General features: G+C 28.7%; 1 protein-coding gene and 2 long non-coding RNA genes across 6 annotated transcripts in view; 2 read left to right on the top strand and 1 right to left on the bottom strand.

Moving 5' to 3' along the window:
- Positions 1 to 4,116, bottom strand: part of LOC139427161 (uncharacterized) — an 11,080-nt gene extending 6,964 nt beyond the window's left edge. The window contains exon 1 of the long non-coding RNA XR_011638323.1: positions 3,831 to 4,116. This is a non-coding gene — a long non-coding RNA (uncharacterized lncRNA). The remainder of the gene's footprint in view (positions 1 to 3,830) is intronic.
- Positions 1 to 5,347, top strand: part of LOC107451254 (cyclin-dependent kinase 8-like) — a 9,691-nt gene extending 4,344 nt beyond the window's left edge. For 3 of the 4 annotated variants that reach the window (XM_043054994.2, XM_071188000.1, XM_071188001.1), the window contains 3 exons: positions 2,894 to 3,034; positions 3,473 to 3,530; positions 5,216 to 5,347. In XM_043054994.2, the coding sequence (XP_042910928.2) occupies positions 2,894 to 3,034; positions 3,473 to 3,530; positions 5,216 to 5,247 (231 nt within the window). In that variant the 3' untranslated portion in view covers positions 5,248 to 5,347. The remainder of the gene's footprint in view (positions 1 to 2,893; positions 3,035 to 3,472; positions 3,531 to 5,215) is intronic. The other variant, XM_071187999.1, reaches the window with a different exon arrangement.
- Positions 5,348 to 5,824: 477 nt separating this feature from the next.
- Positions 5,825 to 25,332, top strand: part of LOC139427159 (uncharacterized) — a 36,854-nt gene continuing 17,346 nt past the window's right edge. The window contains exons 1-2 of the long non-coding RNA XR_011638321.1: positions 5,825 to 6,501; positions 8,249 to 8,323. This is a non-coding gene — a long non-coding RNA (uncharacterized lncRNA). The remainder of the gene's footprint in view (positions 6,502 to 8,248; positions 8,324 to 25,332) is intronic.

Genomic DNA, 25,332 nt, shown 5'->3' on the forward strand with positions numbered 1-25,332 from the left:
CCGAAGTCCGTATATTTGATTTTTCCGTATAATTGACCTCCAAGGTAAACAAAGCTTAAAATGATCTGAATCTTAGAAGCAGAAAATAAATAAACATTATTTTTCGGGCAATAATGTTTTAGTATTAGAATGATATCTTATCAATCATAAACAAAATATTAGAAAAAAAAATAATTATTGCTATTTTAAAAATAAATATAGAAAACGAAAAAAATTCACAGTTATGAAAATATTAATTGCTCTCTCCGCCATTTTGAACTAGAACGATTCAAGCAAGAAGGGGAAATTCTCCTCATTCATTAAGGTAGGTGGGTAGGTGGAGAAGAAAAATTCATTTCCTCCTTACTTGCCATTCAAGTTGAGGGCGGGGTAGTGAAAAATTCTTATTTTCTCTCCCATCATTGGCTATCAATCAAGCATAAACCCATGGCATGCTGATTGGGTTCTCTTTATTTTTTCTTGTGTGACTAAAGGGGATTCCCCCTCTACATTAACATTTGCTGTGTTTACCCTTTTTCACAGTATTTCTTCTTCCCCTGACACTCAAATAAAAGGGTTCCAGGAAATGCCTCTTTTACTAGCCAGCTGCATAGGAAAGAAGGGGGAGGGAGGGGACTCAGTTGTGCTCTTTTGCTCCCTTTCCTGCCTTCCAGAGGTGGAGCGTCATGGTCTTAGTAGATCTTCTGTTCTCTTTTCTGTTGATTTATGGGTTCAATGCATAGATCTCTAGAAGCTGAGAAGGGGAAAAACCTGTCAAAAGACTTCGTTTTTTTTNATATATTATTTCATTATAGATCTCTAGAAGCTGAAGAAATGTTTATTTTGATTGTTAAAAAGTGTCCGGGAAATCGACCCTTCCGGAAAAGGGACGTTACACTGTAAGTATTTTGTAAACAACTAATTTACTAAACTAATTATTAATTTTATAGTTTTAAATATGCAAGACTAAACTTTTAACAATTATTTGATTTTTAATCCTAAGGAAATTTTACGTATAAGCTTTAATATTTGTTATTATTATTTTTTATGTGCATAATCTTGATTATTGCAATTTTAAAATGACAAAATCTAAATTCGTATAAAATTAGTTAAATAGTTCCAAAAAAAAAAAAACCTAAATGTAAAACTTTTTTAAATTTCATTCCTCAAAGTTATTTGCTAATTTCTTATAAATTTTGTATATATTTTTTTTAAAAATTTTGTTTAAGGCTATCTAACATTTCCAACATAAAATGCTTTTGATTATTTTTAAAATAACTTATTAAACTTTTTTTCTTCATGGAATTAATTTTTGATAACAGCTTTATAATAGTGTACAAAAATTAACTTACATTAAGGGATTAAAATTTTCAATTGTTCTTTTGACCTAACAAGACCTAGCCTAGCCTTTTGCTTTAAACATCTGGACCATATTTTTTGTAATGGTCTTACTCCCATATTTTGTATTAATAAATTATGAATCTGTCTAAAAAAATGTATGTTTATTCTAAGTACATTTTATTCAACTGATTTAGTAATTTAAAATACTGATGTACACTAATTAGCATATTTAAAGGCATGTTTCTTGAAGCCTTAGGATTGAATCTTGAAAAATCGTATTTTTAGATCAAAAGCTGTTAGGTTATGGAGTTTTTTAATGTATATCTAGTATATTTGTAAATTGGACATCTTTATTGCTTGAATCAAAAAGAAATTTCTTAACTTTCTAATATATATTTGATAATAAATTATAATTATAAACATTTATGTATTAATATGGATATTAATACCCTTCAGAAGTACAATTCTTTTATGAACAACATGAAGAAACAACTTTGTTAGATTGGTATTACTATTATTAAATTTTTTTCAATTGTATGTCAATAGAATTTAAGTTCATAACTTTATAGTATTTGCTCTTTAGAAAAGTTTAAATTTAAGGTATGAACAATGCATTAAAATTTTCCGGAAGTTACTCTTTGACCCACATTAGTAGTTACACACATTAGTTAGTGGAATTCAATGTAAAAGTTACATATCCCTGCAACAGCTCGCTGTGAGTCAGGGGTATCGTAGAAGTTAAGGATCCACAATTTCAAGACAAACTGCGTCCTTCTAATAATGTAATTGACATTACTCACAGGATGCCTATGTGTCCCACATGAGCCCAGGCGAGCTGAAGCTAGTAGAGCTTCAAGGATTGTCTTTTGCAATAACAATTTAGTGCCTTCAACCATTGAGCCTTTGTGGCTCAAAATGCAATGTAAGATACTTAAGTGTCATTCTAACTTTTACTGTTTACATTGTTTCAAATAATATGCAAACTTTTATCTCTCGCTTAAAAACTCTTTCTGTCGAAACTGTTTTACATATTCTGTCATTCTTTAGCTGTTTTCTGTCAGTTGGAAATTGAGTAAGGGATTATTTTCTTTCTCTATTCAAGAATAATTTTTAAACATAATTTGAAAGTTTTTTTTGCACTATTTGAATGTTTTTTGTATAGTTATTTGAATGTTCTTCAAATAGTTTTTTCTTATAATCTTTAAACTATTTCCTTTTGACTTGCCTTTTCTCTACAATTAACCCTTAGAAAAAGTTTGATTATCAATTGCTGTTTAACTTCGAGACTTCATTTGCCTGTTCTTGAATTTTGATAAATCTAGCAGTTAAAATCAGTATTTCACTTGCTCGTAGTAGGTTGTGTTTTCTTAAGCACTTATAGAGAATTTTTTTCTGCAAATTTTAACTGTCAAATAACTTATTTGTTTTGGAAGGTAAAGGTACTTTCATTAACATGTTTAAAATCATTGAAGAAAATGTCTTAAAAATTTTCTCAATATGAATTATAGTTGCATCTGAAGTTGCAATGAGAGATATTTTCTAAGTATTCAAAAATTATGTATTTTTCTTTCAGCATATCATAAAATTTCACAGAGCTGCCAAAGCAAATAAAAAGGCTGTAATGGTGCCAAAAGGAATGGTTAAGTCTCTATTATATCAAATTTTAGATGGAATTCATTATTTACATTCCAACTGGGTCTTACATAGGGATCTAGTAAGTTAAATTTATTTTCTTTCATTTTGGAGGTTTGCTTGTTTTTAGCTATGTTTTTCACATTAAGTTTGAAAATTTTCCTAAACAATTGGATTTATTTAATCATGCAACATAATCATTTAACATGATCACTAACATGATCATTTAACATGAGTAAATTTTTTTATTTTCAGTATTCATTTTTTTAAAACATATTGTTTCTTCTTGAATGATTTTTCTGAAAAATGTTTGTCCTAGTTTAAGCAATTTTAAATATGATTTATTGTGTTATATAATTATGTATTTATAGTTCATAATTTTGATATTATTAATTTTCCTCTTTTATTTTTCATTTAGTTTTCTTATTTTGAAGAGCAGTTTATGTTGCACTATTTATTAAAATTTTGCTTTACAATAAAAGTAATTTTAAATTATTAGAATGTTTTTCTTCTCTTTTAGAAACCTGCAAATATTCTAGTTATGGGTGAAGGTCCTGAGCGTGGTAGAGTAAAACTAGGTGATTCAAAAATAATACAAAATATTCCTTTGTAGTAGAAGCAAGAGTAATAAAATTCTCTTATATCGTATAATGATTATAATGTCACATTGCTATCATTTCTATATAAATATTTTATTCAATTCTAAGTATTAGTAGATTTTTTAATTTCCTTCTTTAGTTTGAACATGTGGCATGGCGTTTTTAGGTGCTTATTTTCAATGTTTGTTTTTTAAAAACTCTTAAAGGTGCTTTTTATATTGGGTGTTTTTAAAAAGGGCTTAATTTTCACGTTTCAAAAATAAAAAATTTTTTCTTTACCATGTCAATTTTCACCACGTATTATGCAAAAGTGTCCTTTTCACCTTGTTCTATTCATCGTTTTTGCATTCATTCAAGCACAATGTATTTCGGCATGCCGTCTGTCTGTAGCATATGAAAGTGCCAATCATTTTACAGGTTTGATCAAATACTTGCGGGTCCGCATGTGCATCTACTGTGCTGGGTTCGGGGAGATTCTTGCACTCTCATGTACAACTCTGCTGCATTTTGCAAGATATTCTGAATTTCAGGCTTCATTTTCCACCCTCTGAAATGAAACCGGAAAAAAAACTCTCAATCTTTTTATGGTGACTAATATAATCAAGAAATAGAGTTCTTTATCAATGACTAGTTATTTTATCATGATCACGAAAAGTCTTTAAAAACTATTTTGCATTTGTTAATGTTTTTAGTGCTTAAAAATAATGTTTTAGCACTTAAAAGGTGCTTATTTTTTGTTGAAAGATTTGGCTACGCACCCTGTTGGAGCAATAATATGTATTTATTATTGATTTACTTAATTATAAGTTATGTATAATTATAAAATAAAGTTATGTTGTAGCTAAAAAGTGCTTCACACAATCAAAGCTTCCTATCTTATCCTGATTTGGGGTGTTCACCTTTTTCCATAGTTGTAAAACAATCTGGTTACAGACTCAAAGACCCTTGCCAGCACTTACGAATATCTCAAACACTTATTGCCTTGGTAACAATCAAGGTCATCTCTTCCAAAATCACACATGCTTAATGATAAAATCTGAGCGCATTAGCAGCTGATCTACTGTTGCAGGAACGAAATTTGATGTGCTAAAGATCATACTGCATCTATGTCTTCTGGAGACTTGTAGGACATTGCCTTACAGTATGGTGTAGAGTTGGTGCATCAATCTCTTCAATGAGGGATACCAAAATGTGGCAGGTATGAGTCAGCCAGGGCTTCCTACAATGTTAGTGAAGAACAAATTGATCTATCATGTTGGGAAGTGTTATACAATCAATTGAAATCCTTGGATTTAAGCCTTTTATCTTTAACTTATTTCTAAACTAGAGGAATCACATAACAGCATTTCCTTCAAAGTTTTTTCAGGCTTTAGATCACTATATTCAAACTATCAACAGAAGAGATATTGCTGTAGGTATTTTACAAGTTTCATATCACTGGCAACAAGTTATAATTAATACTAGTGACTACCTTTTATAGACAGTTAAATAAATAGGTTCCATTAAAGTTCCAATTCTCATATTTAGAATAATACAGAAGGGAAGTCAGTTAAAAGTTGAAATATCATTATTACTTGTGAAAATAACTTTAGTCAATTCCTTATTTTAAAACTATAAAACACTTTTATCTTTTTGGTTTAATTAAGAATTTTTTTTTCCTGTAGCTGACATAGGTTTTGTTAGGTTATTCAATTAGCCTTTAAAGCCCTTAGCTGATCTGGACCATGTTGTAGTAACATTTTGGTATCGAGCACCTGAATTACTTTTGGGAGCTAGACATTATACTAAAGCTATAGGTTTGTATAGATATTTTAATAATTTATATCCAAATAGTTAGTGTTTAATAATTGTATAAACTTGTAATAGTTAGTGTTTAATAATGTTAGTGTTTAATAATTTATATCCAAAATGATGAAGTAAATTTCTGAAATTTTTTTTGTTATCAAAACTATTAAAAGATATTAAGAGGATTTAAAAATTATGTAATGAATAAACTGTCTGCATTTTCTTTTAATGAACAAGAATATTTCAGAATTTAGCATTTTATTGATAATTCTTAAAAGTTCTGATACTATGTGTAACTAGTTATTGTTTTTTTTTACAAAATAATATTGTTCTTACTGATAAATTAAAAAACAAAAATGAAACTAAAAATTCTCCATATGCCAAGGAATCTAAAAACAAGTTGTTAGATATATCAAAAAAGAGTTTGAAACACAGTTTGTGCAAATTAACTCCCTAATATAAACTCCTCTGTATTGGTGATGCCTTTGTTTTATTTAAAATATTTAGTAGAAGCAGGAGACATGTTAGTGATTCAAATGTTATTCATTCTATATTTAATAAATGCTTTGGTTGAAAAAGTAATTCATACATTATAATGCAGTATGATAACTGTTAAAATGCGGAATATAAGAAATTCTTAAAATACCTGTTCAAACTTGCTTTTATAATGGTAGTAAAATCAGAAACCAATCCAGATTTTCATACCAGAGTCTCGTTTTTGTAATATTTTGAAACATAGTCTGGACTTTTGTAAAAGACAATATGGATTTTTATGAAAAAACATTTTTGTTAAACATTGAGGTATTTCTAACAAATATATATATATATATACAGTGTTTTCACTACCGAGCGAGAACACGAGAATCTCGCATATTTTTTTCTTTTCTCGCAATAAAAAATTATAAACGCGAGAAGTTCGAGGCACTCTATTAATAAATTTCAAAATGCACAAGTTTTGGAAAAAATTTCGACTTTTGCCATTTTGAATAAATTCCGTTTCACTTTTCTTCCTTGATCTTTCATTATTTTGAACATCGGTCCTTGTTATCTAGCTTCCCTATTTACCAGTATTGTTCAGAACCGGTGCAAACAGCAGAACACCCCCTCCCCGACCCACGGAACCCCATTCAGAGCACATTTCTCTGCAACCACATGTTCACCGTAGGTAAGGTTTCTTTATGTAACAAGTTTACATTTATTGTGCATGAATGTAAGATGAACAAATACCTTGTTAAGGCGAAATCTTCTACTCCGTAGTGGACAAATGAAAATGAAACAAATGTCAGTAGAAACGGTCAAAACGAAACAAATACGGATATTTTTCAACCAAATAAATATAATGGCTGTTGAAAAAGTAGATATAGAAATTTTCCATATGATGATGCAGCAAAAATATTCAATTAGAAGATGTTAAAAATGTATTATAATTAAAGAAATAATTTTTTTCCTACTCTATTCGTGTTTTTTTTAATTTTTAGAAATCTCACTTAACTTTTTGAAATCTCACCCTGTTTTTGAGAAAGGGTGAGAAATTCTCTCCCATTTTTTTTTTCTGTAATGAAAACACTGAAAGAGTATAATTTATATCCAGTCTCAAGGAAAAATTTTAATCTTTCTCTCTTTTTATAAGAAAAGTAGATATATAGTACAAAATCCTCAAGTCCTTTATATTTGAATTGAACATTCAAGCATAAACTGATACAAGAATATGTGAAATTCAATACTTTAATATTTTTTATAAAGATAAAGTACAATGACACTTGACTATCAAAATAGTTTTGTACACAGCATTAACTCTTAGAGCCAATAGGATATGTTCAAATTTTTTTTCAATTGTGCTTGAAAAGGAGTTCAATAAAAATTGTAACTCCTTTTCAAGCACTGTCATTCAACGTAATTTAAGCCATATACCATATAATTACAAAATATTGTTGCTTATTTTGTAATCATTTGCTATCCTCTACAAATTAATATAAATGAAAATGTATCAAAAACACACAAATCAGTCTATATTCAAGAAATGAAAATAAATGTCTTTAAGTCTTTTGAACAGGAAGTTTTTATAAAGTAACACTAAAGTTAATATTATAAATAAATTTCAAAGATTCTAAAACGTAACGATTTTAACTTAAAAGACGATTAACTAATAATTATTTAATCATGACGAACTTGTTTACAGAAAACTATTATTTATCTTTATCATTGTTGTAGAGAAATTTTTAGTTTTCCTCAAAACTTTTATTTTTGGTATGTTAGCAAACAGTTTTTTTCTTGGCTAGCGATTTTCTACGATGCACTACGTTTCGTTCTACGTTACGACGGTCTACGTTTTTTAATAAAGTTCAAACTTGTTTGTAGTGTTAACTAAAACTTAAACATATTTTTCCTTAAATGAATTCGATAACAAAAACTTTTGTTTTTTTCAGTAGACTAAACTTTGAAAAAAATTTCATTAGTTTGAAGGTTAAAGGGTGTTTAAAACTAGATTTAGTTCTAATTTTATTTAATTTGATGGGTTAACTTTAATTATTAGGTCTAACGTGTGCTTAAAAATTTATTCAGTAGACTAATGTTTGAATTCAAATTTCAAACTCTCTAACTTAAAAGTTAGATTTGACCTTTTTTGGTGGGTAGGCTAACAAAAACATTTTTTAGGCTAACTACCGACGATAAATTTTCATACTTCTTATTATGCCATAAATTAACTAAAACTTGTTTTTCTTAGTGGACTAATTTTGGTTATTAGAGGTATGGGAGTGAAAGTGCTTCATATAATTTGTATATTCCTTCCTAACTAATAAATGATACTTATAGACGTTGCGTAAATTAACAGTGATTCTTTCTATTTAATTGTCTCTTTAGAAACGTTGATAATTTTATTTGGATTCTTAATGTTTTTTTGCATTTTACAGGACATGTTGTATTGGTCTTTGTGAGGAGACATGGCATTGACTTCATCAAAATTTTCTGATACACCACTAGTTCTGGTAAGAATTTTATTATGAATCTGCAATTGTCGGGTTTTTGAAAATGCAGGGTAGTTCAAAATGAATCAAGCGTTTACAAACGGCTATAACTATTTAATGAAAAAGAATTTATATAATGAATTATTATGAAAAGAATATCATTAAAATGATTTAACGGCAAGGCTAACTAAAGTTGATTCTGCTAACATAGTGCTAACGTTTTCTTACAATAAATTAAGGTTTGACGGAAAATATAAAACTTGTGCTATCTCGAGTGTTAACGAGAAAACATTTGTTCTGGCTTTAACTTATTTTGACTTTTGGATTAACGAAAATCTAAAGTAAGCTAATACATGATTTGGACGCAACTTTTTTTTTTTCAAATGGAGTACTAACGATGGTTTTCTTGGACTAACATATAATTACAATGACCTAACGTTTGAAAAAGTTAAAATTTATTATTTTCAAGTCATAAATTAGCTGAAACATTTTTGGACATAAAACTTTTTTAACGGTGAACGATCGAGAAAAAAATTATATATTGTCTTCGTAACGACGTGATTTTGAGCTTATAAGAAAAAATTTCACTTTCATGGTTAAAAAAGTCATAAATTCTTTAAATTGAATTTCAGCCCAACAGAGTTTAAATTAGGTTTAAAATTGATCTACAGTATTTTAGTGTTGAAAGGCGCCGGTGTACAAACATGAATTGTTAAAAGTACGAAATTTGTTTTTTCTACTTGTTCTGTCTTGCAATCAATGAAAAATTTAAGAGAAATTTTTGTCGCTGCTTTTTTACCAATTTTTTAGCTTCCGATGCTTTAGTTTTCTGGTTGTTGTACCATTGTTCAAAACTAATGCTTAACTCTACGAAGTGTGTTTCCATAAATTCAATTAATATTAATAAATAAATTTCAGATTTAAATACAAAAGTGCAAGGCATAAATTTATTCAAAAGTAGATGGGTGAAAAATTAAATTTGCACTTGGTAGCAAGCTAATGTCTATTTTAGTTTCCAAATAAACATGTGAGATAGATATAATATTAATTGATTGTGTAGTCTCAAGTCATGTAAGTCTCATGTTTGTGGTTATCTTATGACTAAATTGTCTCGGATCGTAATATTCTGAAGTCTGAAGACTTGGAAGTCTCAGTCTGTGGTGTACTCAAGTTGGTCTCAGGTTTTCTTAGATTGAATCAGTCTCAGTTTGTGTTTGTCTCAAGTTAAGGCTGTTTTACTCAAGTCATGAAAGTTACATGACTTGAGTTTAAGTCTTCAATTTGAAAGTCATGAGACTCAAGTCATGTTTCAAGTGGTGGTAGTCTCAATACGTAGTATTCTCAAAGCGTGGAAATCTCTAGTTTTGTTGCTCTAAATGCATGTCTAGTCACATATCGAGGTATTCTCAAATCGATATATTGTTTTGATCAAATATTGGAACTCTTGCGTCTTATGGTCAATGTCCTTTCAGTAAATCAAGTTACCATATTTGACAGCTTGTTGCATGTTCACAAATGCATTTTTGAACAGCAGGAAACAAAAGTTCCAGTATTTTTTAGCAGTTATAAATTCCTTCCCATTCCTTTTTTTCGCATATTGCTGACTTAAACGATAGAAAAATGTATTTCACCACATTGTAAAATTTTAATTAAGTCGACTACTTTTGTTTTATAACTAGTTGAAAATATTAATCAATCAATAAAAAAATCCGAAGGAATTACTTGCAAAATTGATCGAGATAGAAAGCTGAAAATTGAGGAATCATAAAATGGCGTCCTAGAACGAATTATGAACATCTAAATGGTTACACTGGTAATGTTTAACTTTATATAATCTTATGTTGTCAACTAGTAATGATAAATGAAAAGTCCTATTAGAGGGACAGACAAATTCCAAAATAGATTTAGGCATTATAGTCTTTATGATGAAGATAGCATGTAATTGCTAGTTATTTTGCGATGCTCCATATTTCTGTTAATAATGTAATTTGCTCATTTTTCTCAGACAAATTGAAGGGGAAGATTATAAGCAATGCTAACGTACAACACTGTAATAGCCTACAGCAGGGAAAATTCATACTTAGAGTATTTAGGTCATAAATTGTAATTTCTTTGTCGAAAATTGAGTAAAACTAGTTTTGATTGCATTTTTGATAAGTTTGCTAACAAAACAAAATTTATGGGTCTGACAATTTCTTACGATGAGCTATTGCTTGAAGGCGAAAATCAAAACTCCTAATCATAGGAAAATAAAAATAGATTTTTCTGTATCTATTTTTGGTAGGTAAAATAGCATATACTTGGGGCTCACAATTTCCTACAAAGGGCAAACGTTCAATCTCAAAATTCAAATTTGTTGTTTCTAGTTATGACATGAGATATAACATGAAATAATTAAATGAGATATGTGCAATGATAAAAATGTAAATAAAGTTTTGGTAGAACAAACATTATCTTTATATTATTTTACACAATGTTTAATAATTTATTTTTTACTAACTTACAATTGGTTCTGTAGACGTTTTAAGCGTCCACGTTTAGAGCCGATATGCTAAAGACCGATATGCTCAAGGTTCAAACTTTTGCCTACGTCATCAAGTAGTTTTTTATCGCGCTATATCTTTTTATGTGGCTTGTTGTTAGGAAATTTTGGGCGATCTATTTGCTATAATTTGCTAACGTTTCGAGGAAAAACTCCAACTTTTGATTTCGATGGCAAAATTTATCCAAAAGTAATTTTTGGTACAAACTTTTTATGCTTTTTTTGCTGAGCTAAACAGGAAAAAATTAATACTTTGTTACCGGAAAACCTTTCGTACCTTTGTTCATATTATTTATGTAAAGCATTTCTCAAAATATCATATACACTACAAAATTTAGTTCTAAAATGCGAAAAATGTTTCTGTACTTCTTAAGTAATTTTATGTAAAAAGTGTAGTATAAATAACGTTTTTATCTTATGAAATTTTGAATCTAGGGTTTTATCTTTCAAACCAGTAATGCTAGATGAAATTTCTGTTAATTTAGAATCTTAAAGTGTATTAGATACTAAGCAAAACTGACGTTATTGGGATTTATATAGTGAAATATTTTATTCCATTATTTTTTTAATTTTATCAACCATAAATTAAAATTTAATCTGAAATTTACTTTATTTCAAAGTGAATCTTTGATAATAAAATACAATTCCCCTGAAATACTGATCCAGTGTAAAATAAAGTTTTTCAGAATTTCAAAAATAAGTTGAACCCTTACTGACATTAAACTTATAAAATATATCATTGCAAATAAAACATGTAAGAGACAGAAAGACTATCAGAAATCTATATTACAGTAAAATCTCTATAATCCGAACTACCCTGGAATCTTTCAAATTCCAGCCACGCATAAAAGTTTTGTCTACTCGAGAACTTTAAATATAATTTTTTTTTAACATTTCTCAATTTTCTTTAGAAAACAAAATGTGGCACCTTACTTAAAAAAATTATTGCAATCAACTCTTATAACTTTGTAACAATAAAGATAGAAAAAACTGTAATAGTTGTCCCTAAATATTAAAAGAATTGAAATCACTTACTTAATTTTCATCTATATAACATAAACAGAAACAGTACTGAAAAAAAAACGAAAGTTTATACATATATAAAAGAATGAAATTTCAAAATGAAAAAAATGCGATAAATAGAAAAAAATATATAATAAAAATAGGCAGGAATAAAACAAAAACAATATGAAACAGATATAAAAACAGTACTAACAGTATTTCTGACAGCTAATTATTAAACAGTAAATATTTATTAAAAAAAAAGTGTATATATATATATATATATATAAACACATCTAAAATAAAAATAGTTTTTTTTTAAAAATTTTTATGGATTTAAATAATTAAATTATAATTTGATTTATATGATCTTGACTTAAATTATCTTCTCTTTTTTTATAATAATTTAATAATGATGCTAACTTTCTCTGCTTTTTGCCGCTTTAAAAATATTTTCTTTCATAAAATTTTTTTTTCTTTCTTCAAGTTGATATTTGTAAAATTAAAATTCTATTTTACATTTCATTCGTAAAAGAACCAACAGATGCTGTAGAGTTAGTACCACTAATGTTTTAAAGAGAATTTTAATTTTAGGAAATTCTTATTTATGTAGTTTGAAATTATTTAAAAATGAAAATATTACTTTCACAAATAAAATTTTATATAAAAGAGTACCCCCAATCTTTAATTAAAGAAACATTACCATATCAACTACATTGGCTTATGGAAAAAATAAATTTGAAGTTAATTAATAAATGTAAAAATAATGACATAGCTTAAAAATATTAACAAAAAATATGCAAATCCAGATCGATATTCAAACATACTTTATTCATTTACAATCGCTTGGATATTTGTATACATAGACAGAATGTAATAATTTTTATGCAAAATCTTAAAATTTAAATATATTATACTTTTTATACATATTACAGCTTTCATAAATAAAATAAAAAATATTCACTCAAAAATATGATAGATAGTATGTTTTTGTTAATAAGAGAGTACATTCTATTCAAACTTATTTTTAATTTACAATAATTTAAAATAAAAATTATGCTAGCATATCCCTCAATATTTACAGTTTTGAAATTTAGAATCATCTTAAAATAATTTTCAATATTTTAATAAGATATTAAATTTCTTGATATAATCTGCCTCATCTGAATTAAAATTTACAATATAACTAAATTACTTTTTTGCAAACATAATTTACTACTTTATAAAAAGGTTAAAATTTCACTCAGTTTGGAAAAAAATGGTCATTTTTTTACAAATTAGTAAATGGTGGTGAGTATATAAGAAAAAGCAATATTTTTTATTTCATATTCATTATTATATATTCATTAGTATAGATTTTTCTGATGCTATTACTTTAACTACATCACATTTTTCAGTCAATTGTAAGAAACACTTCAAAATTTAAAAAGTTAACACACAATTAAAATTTTAGAGCCCTTTCACAAAATAATTGTTTTTCCAAACACGAGTTCTTCATTCTCAAAACTTGAAACTATGCACATTCCATGTTTGTAAGTTGTTCTTGAAACTAGTACTTTCGAAGTTTGAAAAACTGTTTATGACATTCTAGAATGCTGGTAATTTTGGCAGAATAAATAGTTTTATTTAATAGGCTTTGCACTGGTTATAATAATATTTTTTCCTAAGCCCCTTTCTTTATTAAAAGCATTGAAGTTGTTGATGTCTTTGGTCTAATGAAAGAAAAAATATAGTCTTATAAGTCATAAATTAACTGAAATTTGTTTCGGAAGTAACTATTTTTTTCGCATGTGAGCTATTGAAAAAATATGTCGGATTATTGTGAACTTTCGATTTCTTACTGTAAACTTTTGTATAAAAACTTTCAAGGTCCAATGTAAGCTGAAACTTATTTCCATAACTCTTTTTCGGGGATTTAAGTAACGAAAAGTTTTTTAGGTTAGCGTATGCTAGTGATTTCCAACAGTGTGCTAAAATTGGTAACCTATTTAAAAGTTTCAAATTTTTTTCATACGTCATTGAGTTGCTAAAATTGTTTTCTCCATACCTTTTTTTTTGGTGGCTGGGCTAACGATTGGCTAACATAGTCTAATGTATTTAAACAATATTTGAACTTTATGGTTTCCAGGTCAAAAGTTTGCTGAGAGATATTTCCGCTTGACTTTTTTGACTTATTTAAATAAAGTTGGCTGGAACCAATGACATTCCTTTAGCTACCTGTAACTTCACAATTCTCATACATTATTTATATTCTGAAATTATATAATTAAAACCACACTTTGTAATTAAAGTTAAATTTTCATTTAAATTGAGTGGAAAGTTTAACTTAAAAAATTTTTGTTTCTTTAAATCCTAAAATAAATTTATTTTAAATTGTCATTATTTGTAATAATTAACACAATAAAGAAAATAATTTAAAAATATTCAAATTACTTACTTCAACAAATATTTTTCCCACTCTTTTTGCACGGAAATTAATTGCAGAAATACTTACGAAACTTTATTCTTTTAATATCTGAAATTTTATTTAACAAAACTCCTACAACAAATCCCAAACGCAACTTAAAATTTTTTCTAGGGAGTAAAACCAGGAAAGCCATCTAATATTATGAGAATTACCAGTAATTTTCTAAACTTTACATAGGCACGCAATTCCATAATTATTTAGAGGTGTTATGTACTGAGCAGCCAAACAAGTTACATAATATTTTAATTTTAAAACCGAAAAAAGTAGTAAATATTATGTTTTATCTAAATTAAATTTGCACAAACATATAATTGCATAAGAGAATGAGACGAAAAATATAAAATTTCTTACATTATCTTTTAAAAGCTGAATTTAGTATGAATACATCAAAATTTGATTTTAATCAATTACTGTTTTGAGAATGTTGCTATAATAAAATATATTTTTTGTTTGAAACAATTTCATTGTATTTTTCCTGATAAAAGATAATGGGTTATAAACATAAATAGATTTACAAAGAGTAGGAGTAATTTGTAAACATTTTAAACAAAGCTTATTATAAAAAGAAAATTTTAAAAAATTAAGCTGAGTCTGGAGTCAAGTTTCTGATATTGATGAATTAGTAATTTAAAAAAAAAAGTATATTATGCCTTAAAAAAGCTATATTATGTCCTAAAAAAACTTGTCTTCTAAACGAATATACAGGACCTTGCGGATGAAAATATAAATAAGATTCTTTAATACATAGATTTAAATTTTTTGGTTTTGCGCAATAATGTAAATGTTCTTCAGTTAAATTTCAAATATCAGAAACATGTCTATATATATATATAAATTACTTATAAATTCTAACTAAATCAATCAAAATTAAAGTAATGAATATTAGTACAGTAGAGAACCAATTATCCGGGATGCTCGGGACCATCACTATCCCGGATGTCTGAATTTCCCGGTTTTCTGGATCGACCATAAAGTGTCGTTAATCGATGTTTAATCGAACCCGAATTACAAGGAAAAAGTGTAATGCATCAAGTAAGNGTTTTGTTTTCAACAACTAATACTGGGGACATGAAAATGACTGTTTTTGTGAGAATGACCCATATATATATATAAATTACTTATCTTAAATTCTAACTAAATCAATCAAAATTAAAGTAACAGTAGAGAACCAATTATCCGGGATGCTCGGGACCATCACTATCCCGGATGTCTGAATTTCCCGGTTTTCTGGATCGACTTTAAAGTGTCGTTAATCGATGTTTTATCGAACCCGAATTACAAGAAAAAAGTGTAATGCATAAAGTAAGAGAAAAAAGAAAGGTACTCCTAACTTTAAAAAGAAAAAAAATGGTAGAAAAATAACATTTAAAAGAATAAAAAAAAATTACACGTTTAGACAAGAAAAACAAGATTAAAAAATACAAAATTCACGTATTTATTTTTTAAAAATAATTACAATTCCTAAATTAACTAATATGAACAAAACCAATGGTTAAATAACGCAATATGTTTCATACCTAATTATTCGGGGGAAACGATAAAATAAAAGGAAAACTTATTAATCTAAATAAAAACACTTGAAAATTATCGAACCAAAACGATAGTTAAAAAAGGCACTAGCATAAATATTGAAACCTGGAACAAGGCAAGATCAACGGAATTAAAAAAAAAAAAAACTAATGATAAAATTTATGAATAAAAAGAATGAATTTATTGAGTGCGAAATTTATAGTGAAAAGGAAAAAAAATTAAACGCAGTGGAATCAGAAAAACGAAACTGCAATCTGCTTCATAAAATAATCCTATGTTTAAATTAATAAACAATTGTCCTTTTATTTATTTATTTTTGTTGATAAAAGCACGATATTTAATTACAGCAGATGTGATTCCACATCACTAAAAACTTGCAAATGATACCGCACTTGAATTTATTCAGAAGAAAAAGATTTTATTTTTATTAATCGATGTCAAATAGATAAATATATTTTTTTCTTTCATCTTCTGTTCACTGATATGCATTTTTCCCGCCCCCCTCGTAAATTAAACAGAAAACGAAATCAGCATGCCACACCCTTGAGCTTGATTGTCAGCCTAAAGGAAAAAATAAAACATTCTTCCCTTCCCTGCCTTTAAGGTCACGGAGGAAATGACGTTTCTCTGGGTAAACGGGGGGAAAAGTTCTCCCCCTCCTTACATTTTCCTCTACTCAATTTCAAGGAAGAGTTCATTTCCGCTTTTTTTCATAATCGTTCTAGTTACAAATGGCGGGAAAATCGATCAAAATGTTTCCCGGTTATCTGGATACCGGATAAATGGTTCTCTAGTGTAGTAATAAATATACTCCCAAACTAGAGTTAAAGTTTAACGACAATGTTAAAATTAAATTGCTCTCAGGTATCTTGAAAATTTAAAAGTAACCAAATTTTAAATATATCTGTTTTCATGATACTTAAGCATCACTAACAAAAATTTTCAACATTAATATCTTGCTAAGTTTTATTAATGAACATAACATATCTGCCAACCCCCATTTTCATAAATTCTGAATATGTTTAATGAAGTTGCAGAATGAATTACACTGCAGTGGTTAAGAATCAAAATATAAATCAAGACTAACATTACTTCACAATATAATTATTTTATTTTAAAGCAAAACACAATACAAAAATAAACTTCACTTATTCTAAAGGCAATATATTCTTACCGTCATTGCTTACGATTATCATATAGATAATCTTTTGGTAAGATGCAAGTTAAAAACACATATTTGTTTTTAAGTAACAGAATTTTTATTCTTTAATATATAAAAAAAGAAAAGAAACAGTTGAACTATGTGCTTTTATTTTATTATTGTTTTTAATAATAACATATTTTGAGATTTTACCGCCATTTCTTACAGTTTTATTCCGTAATGCAAATTTTTGTTTACAATTATTGTTACAAGTATTACAGTTATCTTTACAAGTATTGTTAATGCATGTTATTGTTATATTTCCGAGCGTTAATCTAAGGAATCTTTCAATGTTTTTTTGAAGATTTCATAACAACAGTGATTATTGCTTATATATCACAATAAAAAGGGATAATTCACACAGGTATGTGCCTTTCTTCAAACTTCTACACAACAACCAATAAAAGGACTTCAAGCTACAAGAGATTTAAAGTGCACCTTACTGCAAATACACACCAATTGTTTTGTTTTATGTCAGGATCGAACTTACGGTCCTCAGTTTCCTATCAGAGTGTGTTATTTTCCATTTGCAGTGTCCTGCAGTACATCTCAAAACTGAATTATTCCTCTCTGGTAAATTAGCTCGCAAATCCAGCAGACGAAGTTAAAATTATAAGAGAGAAAAAAATAAAACACTAAATTGAAAAACATACATTAAAAACACTAAATTTAAAAATATTAAGCATTGAATAGTTATTGAAAACTTTGATTATTTAATTTGAAAATATCTTTAAGAAATTGTGTTATTCTTTATAATAAAATTCAATGGGTAGATATTCCTATCAATACCTGTGCCAAAAAAATCTCGGTATCACACACAAGAATCGAAAAAAGTAACAGAGGGAAAGTGATTAGCTGAAAAAGTTTAATTTATAACCATTCTCAAGTAAAAATTTTATTCTTTCTCTCTTTAAAAAAAATATATATATTTAAAAAAATATATAGTACAAAATCCGTAAGCTCTTTTTATTTGAAATGAACATTCGAGCACATACTGATACAAAAATATCTAAAATTCAACACTTTTAAATTTTTTTGAAGATAAAACACCAGGACGCTTAACTATCAAAATATTTCTATATATTGCATAAACTCATAGAGCCAATAGGAAATGTTTGCACTTTTTTTTCAAACTTCCTGAATAAAAAGTTGTAACTCTTTTTCAGCACTGTTTTCATTCAACGAAAACACTTTTTGATAAGATCATATTGTTGCTTATATTTTAATAAGTTGCTGTCATTTACAAATTAATATAAATAATTATGTATCATCACAAGCATGCAAATCAGTCTATATTCAAGAAATGAAAATAAAGATCTTTAACTCATTATTTTACAATATTTTAAACAATAAGTTTTAATGAAGAAACAATAGCGTCCGTCTAATGAATAAAATTTCAAACATTCTAAAATGTAATGGCTTTAGCATATAAAAAGCAGATTAATTCATAATTATTTTATCATGCCAAACTTGTTTACAGAATATTATTTTTCTTCTTTATCATTGTTCCAAAGAAATTTTATCAAATACGAATAGCCAAGTAAGCGATCAGATTCTGAACTAATTACAATGCTACTTGTTAGACAATGCGTTGTAACAGAAAATTCAACTAATACGCGAAAACTATTCATTATCAATAATGAACACAATCATAATATTTATTGACTTCATTAGATCTTAAATACCTGATCATTAAATCAATTCTTAAGTGTTATGATTAAGCGGTCAAGATTTTTAAGTACACTGAATGCTTCTACAACATCATCTTCTCTAGCACATCATGATTTGAAGTATTTTATATTACTTTTCTAGCTGATTTTTAACTGAAGAAAAACCACTACATATGATACTGCTTTAATATTTTATGTAACTATCATTGAAATTTAAAAAGTTTACTAAAAAATTACAAAATTACAATAACTCTTGAAGTTTGAAGTTCTGGCTATGAACCAAGAATAATATGGCGATGTAAACAATCGTGAAGAAGTTATAACTCAACAGTTGAAAAAGTTTTTCCAGTTTTATACCGTTCACGAACAGAATTTACTTCCACTAATATTTTCTTGCATTTTCTGGGATAAAATTGAATTGGCTAAAGATGATATTTTGAGTAATACTTAATTTTTTTCCTTTAAAAAAAAAAAAAAAATTACTGATAATATGGGATGCCCTTTCACAAAAAAAGTGATGCTTAACCAAAATTCATGAAGTAGATGATAATATTGAAAGTTCGAATTTCGAAATTTCAATTTTCTAGTAGAAACGAAATTTAAATTTTCTTGGTCAAAAGTAAACAAGAACTTGTCTTTCCCAAAACCTTTTTTTGGCATGTTGCGGACAAACTTTTCCTGGGCTAGCAATTTTCTACAATGAACTAACGTTTTATGATAAAATTCAAACTTGTTTATACTTAACTAAGGTTTAGGCCATATTTTTCGATAAAAGAATTTACTAACAAAATTTTTAATCTGGCCTACAATTTCCTTTTTTGTGTTAACATATAAAAGCGAAGGTCAAACTTGTAGTTTCTAGGTCATATACTAACTAAAACTTGATTCAGTCATGACTTTTTTGGAGGGTGGACTACAAAAAAATTCTCTATTCCGGAGTTCTTACTTTGAATAAAAACGAATTTTTTTAAATCAAATGTAAGCTTAAAATTTATTTGGCATAACTCTTCTTTGATGGATGATCTAATGAAATTTTTGATTGGGCTACTGATTTCGTATAGAGGCCTAAAAATCGTCAATGCTGTGCAAAAAAGTTTGATAGGCTAGCATAGTACTAACGTTTTTGTGTAATGCTTGAACTTTTAAAAGGAATATCTAACTTGTGGCTTTTAGATTATAAATTAGCTCTAATTGTTGAATTATATAATTTGTAATTTGTTTTAGTCTTAACTTCTTTTGGTGTTTAACTAATGAATATGCTTACTGGACTAACGTTTGGTAGAACAATTTAAATCTATGCTTTCTTGTTCGAAAGTTAGCACTAAAGAAACCCAATAATTAAGCATGAGGTCACAGGAAATGAATCAACATACCTAGGTGAAGGCTGAAACTGGACTGAATATTTTATTATAGTAAAGAGGTTATATTGAAGACAACACTGCTGCCATCTATGTCAGCATTTGTGATGCCATCTTTGTACAACAGTATAAACTAACTCTTTCAACACTCCCATTTTAGTTGACATTTTTGGGAATACTAAAAGAAAATCACAAATGTGCAGAAAAAATAAATCATATCAGTCCCATTAATTTTTCACAATATTCATGCCTAGTTCTATAAACAGTTTTTGTTAAATAGTCCACATTTATATTTATCATATTCACTCCCACTGGCCAAAGCAATCCTTCTCCTTTTTGGTGCGTTTTCTTCTTCACTTTGACTATTATCAGATGTAATTCTCCTCTTGTTAATTCACTATCTTCATCACTATCTGAAACAATTTTTCTGTTCTTGCTTGGCCTGTCTTCATCACTCTGTCTGCCATCACTTCCACTATCAGAAGCAACTTTCCTCTTTTTAGGCCCACTGTCTTCATCACTTTGAGTAATATCACTAGCACTTGCTTTCCTTTTTCTTTTCGACTTTTCTTTTCCACTGTCAGACTCCTCACTTGATGAAATAGTTGCTTTAGAAACGATTATACTCCTTTTCTTGGATTCTCTACCTTTCTTACGTTTTCGTCTTTTACCACCTTCTCCTTCATCATCAAGTTTCACAATCATCTCGTGGCACACGTCAGAGCCTGAAGCCTTTGCTTCTTCATCTGATTGTTCTTTATTAGAATATTCATCATCTGATTGTGCCTTATTGGAACCACCTTCATTGTCAGATTGGGTTTGATTTAGGTTAATGGACCCTTCTGATCTATTGCATTCTATTTTAATCCCTAAACAATACTTTAAATCTTTCATTTCAGATCTTTTACTTAGTTGCTTTTTTGCTAAATTTTTAAGCCTTACTGAGTTGCTAAAAATTAATATATAATCTGCATAAATACCTACAATTACAAGTTCTTTATCATTTAGTTTAATATACACACAACTATCAAAATAACTTTGCCTAAATCCCATTTCAACTAAGCTTTCTTCTAATGTCAGATACCAAAGCCTGTCACTTTTCTTTAAGCCATCTAGAGCTTTATTAAGAACTTTCCCATTTAAATTTTGTTCGTAATACTCACTAAACCCATCTGGAATTTTCATGTATATTTCTTCATTTAGTGTCCCTTGAACAAAAGCCATAACAGCATCCATTTGATCGATTTCCCAATCATAAATAGCTGCATAAGCCAACAAAACTCTTAGTGTTACATAATGAACTACTGGGGAAAACGTTTCTGTACAATTTATTCCTTCGATCAGGGAAAAACCTTTAGCTACTAAACGGGTTTTGTACCTTTCAATATCTCCATTCACATCAATAGTATTAGGTTCAGAAAGAAGTTCATTTATTGCCAGTAAAGCATCGGCAAAGCAAATAGGATCTAAGTTTGGCGTTTGCAAATCTGGCATACCATTGGTATCAAAATTTTGATAACTAACAGGAAGTTTAACTGTTCTTCCTATAGGTGTCAATTTCGGCATGTCATTATCTACGGTTATATTATTACTCTCATCATTATTTACAAAATCGCCTCTATTTAAGCCATTAATGTCATCCTGACCTGCATTAATATCATTTTGGAAATTTAATTCATTATCACCCCTGCTAACATTATCATCATTTTGGAGTTTATCTGATGTGTTGTCAAAATCAACAATGCTCCCACTGAATAAAGAGTCATCACTGAACTCTGGTGAACTTTTGTCACTGTTATTGTCATGATACATATCATGTTCCAAAAAATGCACATCTCTGGCTACAACAATACTATAATTAGTTGGATCAATTAGACGATAGCCCTTCCTATCCTTACAATACCCAACAAACATTAACTCTCTAGCTTTCATATCCCATTTTAAACGCTTCTGTTTGGGAATATGAACAAAAGCCCGACACCCAAACACCCTTAAGTATTTCAAGTTTGGCTTTTCACCACTCCATTTCTCAAAAGGTGTCATGTCTGGAACCGCAATGGTTGGAGATATATTTTTACAATGAGCTGCTGTTTCAACTGCTTCAGCCCAATATTCCTGGCCAAGGTGGGCATCCACCAACATAGACCGAGCTCGCTCAACGAGTGTTCTGTTGTTGCGTTCTGCAACCCCCATTTGCTCCGGTGTATAAGGGATAGACTTTTGATGCTGAATCCCTTTGGAAGCTAGAAAACTATCCATCTCATTATTAACATACTCCGTCCCATTATCAGAGCGTAAAACCTTAATAGGTTTGCCAGTTTGTCGTTCTACATATGCCTGAAAGTCTTTGAATTTTCCAAGAACTTCAAATTTATTCTTTATAAAGTAAACAAAAGTCATTCGTGACAAATCATCTATGAAACTTATAAAGTACCGAGAACCGCCTATTGATAAAACACTCATTGGTCCACAGAGGTCACTATGCACTAAGCCTAACAATTCTTTTGCTCGTTTAGCCTTACCCTTGGGAAATGGTTGTTTATGCATTTTACCTTTAATGCATGGTATACAATCATTAATTTTCCCATTAAAAGAGAAACCCTCAACCATATCTTGCAATCTAACCATCCCTCCTTCACTTAAATGACCTATTTTCTTATGCAATATTTCATTTGATGAGTTTTGAGCAGTAATTAAAGCCATATCATTATGAATATCTAAAGAATATAATCTATCGCTTACACCTGTTCCACTAGCTACTAAATTATCACCCTTATGAACAAAACATCTTTCCCCTGTAAAGGTAGTAACCATCCCAAAAGTTTTGTTTAAATACTTAATAGATAGCAAGTTAGCAGTTAGTTTTGGAACATGCAATACATTATTAAAAGTTACTTTTGCTTTCTCCCCATTTCTAGATAAAAGAAAACTAACACTCCCTTCCCCCTCAACTTCTATAACAGAGCTGCCTGTTTTAATTTGACTAATACTTGCAGTTTGATAATCTGTTATCAATTCTTTATATGGGGTCATATGGAACGAAGCACAAGAATCCATGTACCAAACATTAGGATTTGGATTAGAATTTGCAACATAGATACCTGCTGCATAAGCTTCTTCCTTCATAGGAGTCTTACTAGAAGTAGGCTTTACATTACCCTTTTTGTTAAATTTATCATACGCATTTTTCTGGCGTGGGGGTCTTTGACAATCTATACTTTTATGACCAAACAAATTACATTTGAAGCATTTCCCCTTAAACTTATTCCTGCCTTTAAACTTCTCATTAAGGAAAGCTTGATCTAAATTCCCATCAGAATTAGGTTTATCATCCTTGGCCATTAATCTAGTTTTAACGTTATCAACAGTTATCTCTTCCCCACAATTTTTCAAAGCCATAATAAGGGGTTCAAATCTATCAGGTAAGTTAGCTAAAATTATTCCAACTATTAATTCCTCATCTGCCTTAACTCCTGTTGATTTTAATTGCTGATATGCTGAAATTACTTTATGAAGGTAATCACACATGTCTTTACAATCTGTGTACTTAGTATTAACCAATTCTTTAATTACAGACACTTTTCTAGTTATTCCTTTATCATCATAAGTTTTTGCTAATACTTCCCAGGCATCTTTGCCACTAGATAAGTCCCTCAAATCATTAAAAATTGTTTCACTAACCCCTTCAACTATGTATGACAAAGCTTTGGCATCTAAAGCTGCATCTTCCTTTTTTCCTTCAACATAATCCCATAAATCTCTTTTAATTAAGTGCATTCTCATGGCAAACTTCCAATCAGCATAATTTGCCCGCTCAGTTAATTTTTTATGGCTAAAAGAACCTTCTCCCCCTGGCATGATTATTTTTCTTTGTTAACTTGAAATTAAACTATCAAAAAATATAACTACTATAAAATAATAAATTTTCTATTAAAACATAGTTAATTTAAATTAGTTACTAAGTTTAGAAAAGAAAAAACAACATTTATTTAAGTGTTAAGCATTTAAGCCTAACCATGTGTTAACACATGCTACTATAATTTATCTATCTTTAATTCTAAAATTTATCAAAAAATTTAAAAATAAATATATTAAACTTAATAAATGTTAGCTATAAATTTTTTGGACCATCCTGGGCCCATAACCTAAAGACTTAACCCAATAATTAAGCATGAGGTCACAAGAAATGAATCAACATACCTAGATGAAGGCTGAAACTGGACTGAATATTTTATTATAGTAAAGAGGTTATATTAAAGACAACACTGCTGCCATCTATGTCAGCATTTGTGATGCCATCTATGTACAACAATATACACTAACTCTTTCAACAAGCACCCATGCTCTTTAGAACACAATAACACAATATGCTCTTTAAAAATAAGAAAAATGTGATTTTAAGAAAATTTCAAGCTAACAATTTTCTACTATGGACTACGTGTGTAAAAAAAATTCGTTGGGTTTTTAGGTCAAACGGTGTTTAAAACTTGATTTAGCTCTAGTTTTATTTAGTTTGAAGGGTCAACACTAGGACTGGGCTATAAATCGATATATCGAGACATATTGATTTAACGCATATATCGGCAAGACGATACAGCGACTTTCATTCAAGACGATGCATCAGAAATCTGATTTAAGCCGTCAAGTAAAGACAATGAGAGCAGAACGATATAGTGATATAAGACACGCAAGGATATAAGATAACGATATAAGACTCTTCTCTCACGTTCCGATGTCGACTCGCGCTGTGGAAGATAATGTTCGTTTCGTTATGTTGAAATGGCCTTGATTGGTGAGCTGTAGAATCAGAATCGGAGTTTTGAGAACACATACCGTTATATCGCATGTTCCTTTTTGCACCTCTCAGCTTTTTTTTTTCTTTGTCGCGACTTTTCCGGTGGATTATTTTCAGTGGGACTAACTTCGTGATCGCCGATGTTACGTTGTTCTGAAGGCAATCTATTATTGAAAAGAATACATAAAGAAGAGTTTTTTCATTAATTAGATAAGTTTCTTTTTTAAAAAAACTTCTTATTTTTAAATGTGAAAATTATCGGCAATCTAATTTAGGCGCTCATAAAGAATTGAATTTGTTAGGTTATTTTTTTACTTTCTTTTAATTTATTAAAAACTTTTTGGATGAAACTTCTAATAATTTAATGAGTTTTTATTACTGATTTTAAATTTATAAATCTTGTTGTTTTTATTTTTAGAAATAAAGTTAAAACAAAATTTATTTTTGTCATTTGGATTTGGACAT

The sequence above is a fragment of the Parasteatoda tepidariorum genome, chromosome X2, assembly GCF_043381705.1.
Source record: "Parasteatoda tepidariorum isolate YZ-2023 chromosome X2, CAS_Ptep_4.0, whole genome shotgun sequence".
NCBI lineage: Eukaryota > Metazoa > Arthropoda > Arachnida > Araneae > Theridiidae > Parasteatoda > Parasteatoda tepidariorum.